At 49.4% G+C, this 2,564-nt stretch overlaps 1 protein-coding gene across 1 annotated transcript in view; it reads left to right on the forward strand.

Annotated features, from left to right (window-relative positions):
- LOC107183018 (kallikrein-7-like) overlaps nt 1-273 on the forward strand; it is a 4,450-nt gene extending 4,177 nt beyond the window's left edge. The window contains exon 5 of the mRNA XM_015563683.1: nt 118-273. Within this exon, the coding sequence (XP_015419169.1) occupies nt 118-273 (156 nt within the window). The remainder of the gene's footprint in view (nt 1-117) is intronic.
- Nucleotides 274-2,564: the final 2,291 nt, after the last annotated feature.

Here is a 2,564-nt window from a genome sequence, read left to right on the forward strand (position 1 = left end):
CATTGGCCAGGTTGTAGGCTGTGTTCTCGTGGGATAAAGGTCTGAGAAACCTGGTGTCTGTGGGATCTCATTTCTGGTTATTTTGAAATCAAAGCTAATCTGCTCTCTCCCCTCCAGGGTGACTCTGGGAATCCGCTGATTTGTGAAGGTTCCCTGCAAGGCCTGGTGTCCGCCGGCTATATCCCTTGTACCCTGCCCTTTAAGCCGGTGATATACACCCGCATATGCATGTACCGCAAATGGCTGTATAATACCATGAAAGCCAATTCCTAATCTCTCCATGCTTTCATCCTCCATCCCTATGCCCTGAACAGGGCCTTCCCAGAAATAAAGACATCCCTGACTTGCAGCCGTATTTGACTTGATCATTTTCAAAGTCGTATGAAACCGTCAACAACATTCTAATAAAAATTTGCAAAAACCTATGAGCTAAACATAAAACACAAAAACATCGATGCTGGTGAAGATGCGGGGAGACCCCCACTGTGTTATCCAGCGGAAGTGGAGCACAATTTTTATGACACAAGGTTAACAAGGTGAGTCCACAAGGTTAGGCAAGGTGAGTCCGGAATCTCATTCATTGCTTTTGACCTAGAAATTCTGGTCAATCTGAAACATGGGCAAGGTTTGAATTCATCACAACATTGTGGGGAGCCAGCACGGCCATGGCATACTCAGCCCCAGGGCACCTTATGTGCCACTCCAGCTCAGCCTGGGTCAGTGACCCTGAGTGAGGGCAGTGAAAGGCTTGGAAAAGACAGACAAGAGAATGAAAGCTGGGTCTCGGTGGGTCGCTGCCCTCTCGGGTGGAGAGAGACAGCGTCAGCGCCCACAAGCGGTGTCTTTATTTTATAGCAGATGCCAGGAGGCAATGTAAGGGCGTGGTCAAGATGTTTACAACCTTCTCGTGGGTTTTAATCTCTCTCCACTACATGCACCTGAACTCTATCAAGCCTGCATCACTTAGGCACGTGGGGCCATGTGTTCGGACCATAGGTTCAAACTCACAACTACAGCTGTTGGCTATAATTGTGCTGGGTGGGCCCTGCCCTCCAAGCTGGGACTTGGACGTGGCCATAAGAGGACTGTGCCCTCTCCTCATTCCAAGGCTTGAACCTGTGCAAACACTGTATCTGTGTCCCACACAACATTATCTGTCATAGCAAAACAGTGGAAATGCTGAACCTGTCCCACATTATTCCATGGCTTATGTCAACAACAAACGGATGTAGGTCAGGAGACTAATGACTGTGTTCAGGATAATAATTATGCAGAACTGTGAGTGTCATGTCAGAATGCATATGCTGTCTATTGTTAAATGCAAAAAAAAGAAACAAAAATCATATATGTGTGTGATCGTCACCGTGTAAAATGAAATCGTCACAGAATAAGAGCATGTACTTAACTGCCTGTGGACGGAGTCCTGGGTGCCTCCTTCCTTCCGTGTCTCTCTCTGTGCCTGGGCGCCTCTACCACCTGAGCAATACAGTGGGGAGCCCTGAGGAGCCAAGGTTGGGGCCAGGAGACTTTCACAGAGGGAGGTGGGAAAGGAAAATGAACTGATTATGGAATCTCACTCTGCCACCTGCTCCCACTAACACAGTGGTGTGTTCCTCTACATTTTCCAGCCCTCGGTTTTATAGAGAGACGGGAGGGAGGGAGGGAGGGAGAGAGAGAGAGAGAGAGAGAGAGAGAGAAAAGAAGAAGAAGAAGAAGAAGAAGAAGAAGAAGAAGAAGAAGAAGAAGAAGAAGAAGAAGAAGAAGAAGAAGAAGAAGGAGAAGAAGAAATATAGATGTGAGAGAAAAACATTCAGGTTTTCAGAAAGGATGGCGCTGGCACGTAGACGGGACACCAGAATCTTTTGAGGCCACAAGTGAGCACCAGAGTTCGGAGGAAGAGAGAACAGTGGGAGTGGAAACGGAGGTAGGTGGGCTCCTATTCTCACCGTGTGCCTGGAAGGGGCCTCCAGATGAGAGGAGGGAGGAGGGAGGAGGGAGGAGTCCAATGTGTCTCAGAGCCTGGCAAGATCAGCAGGTTCCTGGTACTCTGGGCTCCCTGTGCAATCACTACAGACCCTGCTGACTGAGCGTCTTCTCCAACCAGCTGTGATAGGCAGTTAGGCAGACATGAATAGAGCCAGCAACACAGCCCGGGCACAGAAGGTCACCAGGGCAGAAAGCCCAGGTGCCTAGCAAGGAGCAATATTGGGAAAACAAGGACCTCACCCTCAGGATAACCCACCCCCTATCCCCCCGGCATATGGCTGGTCATGCAGCATTCCTCCCTAGGGATATCTTCTAGGCCTCAGCTGTATTTCAGTTCCTGGCCCAGATAAAGAGCAAAACTCAGAGAAGTGATGACATGGCTACCTCAGGACCCCCAGCCCTGGCCCTAACCAATCAGTGGAGACCACAACCCTGAAAGAACGCAGCTGGAAAGCTGATGAATATTTTATTGAGACCCTCCCCTGAGACCTCCCTGAAGATTCCCTTCTGCAAGAGGGAGATAAGTACCCTCTCCTTCTGGGGATCATGCCCCAGACATTCCCTTTCCCATCTTTTTC

This window comes from Myotis davidii, unplaced genomic scaffold, assembly GCF_000327345.1.
Source record: "Myotis davidii unplaced genomic scaffold, ASM32734v1 scaffold212, whole genome shotgun sequence".
Classification (NCBI taxonomy): Eukaryota; Metazoa; Chordata; class Mammalia; order Chiroptera; family Vespertilionidae; genus Myotis; species Myotis davidii.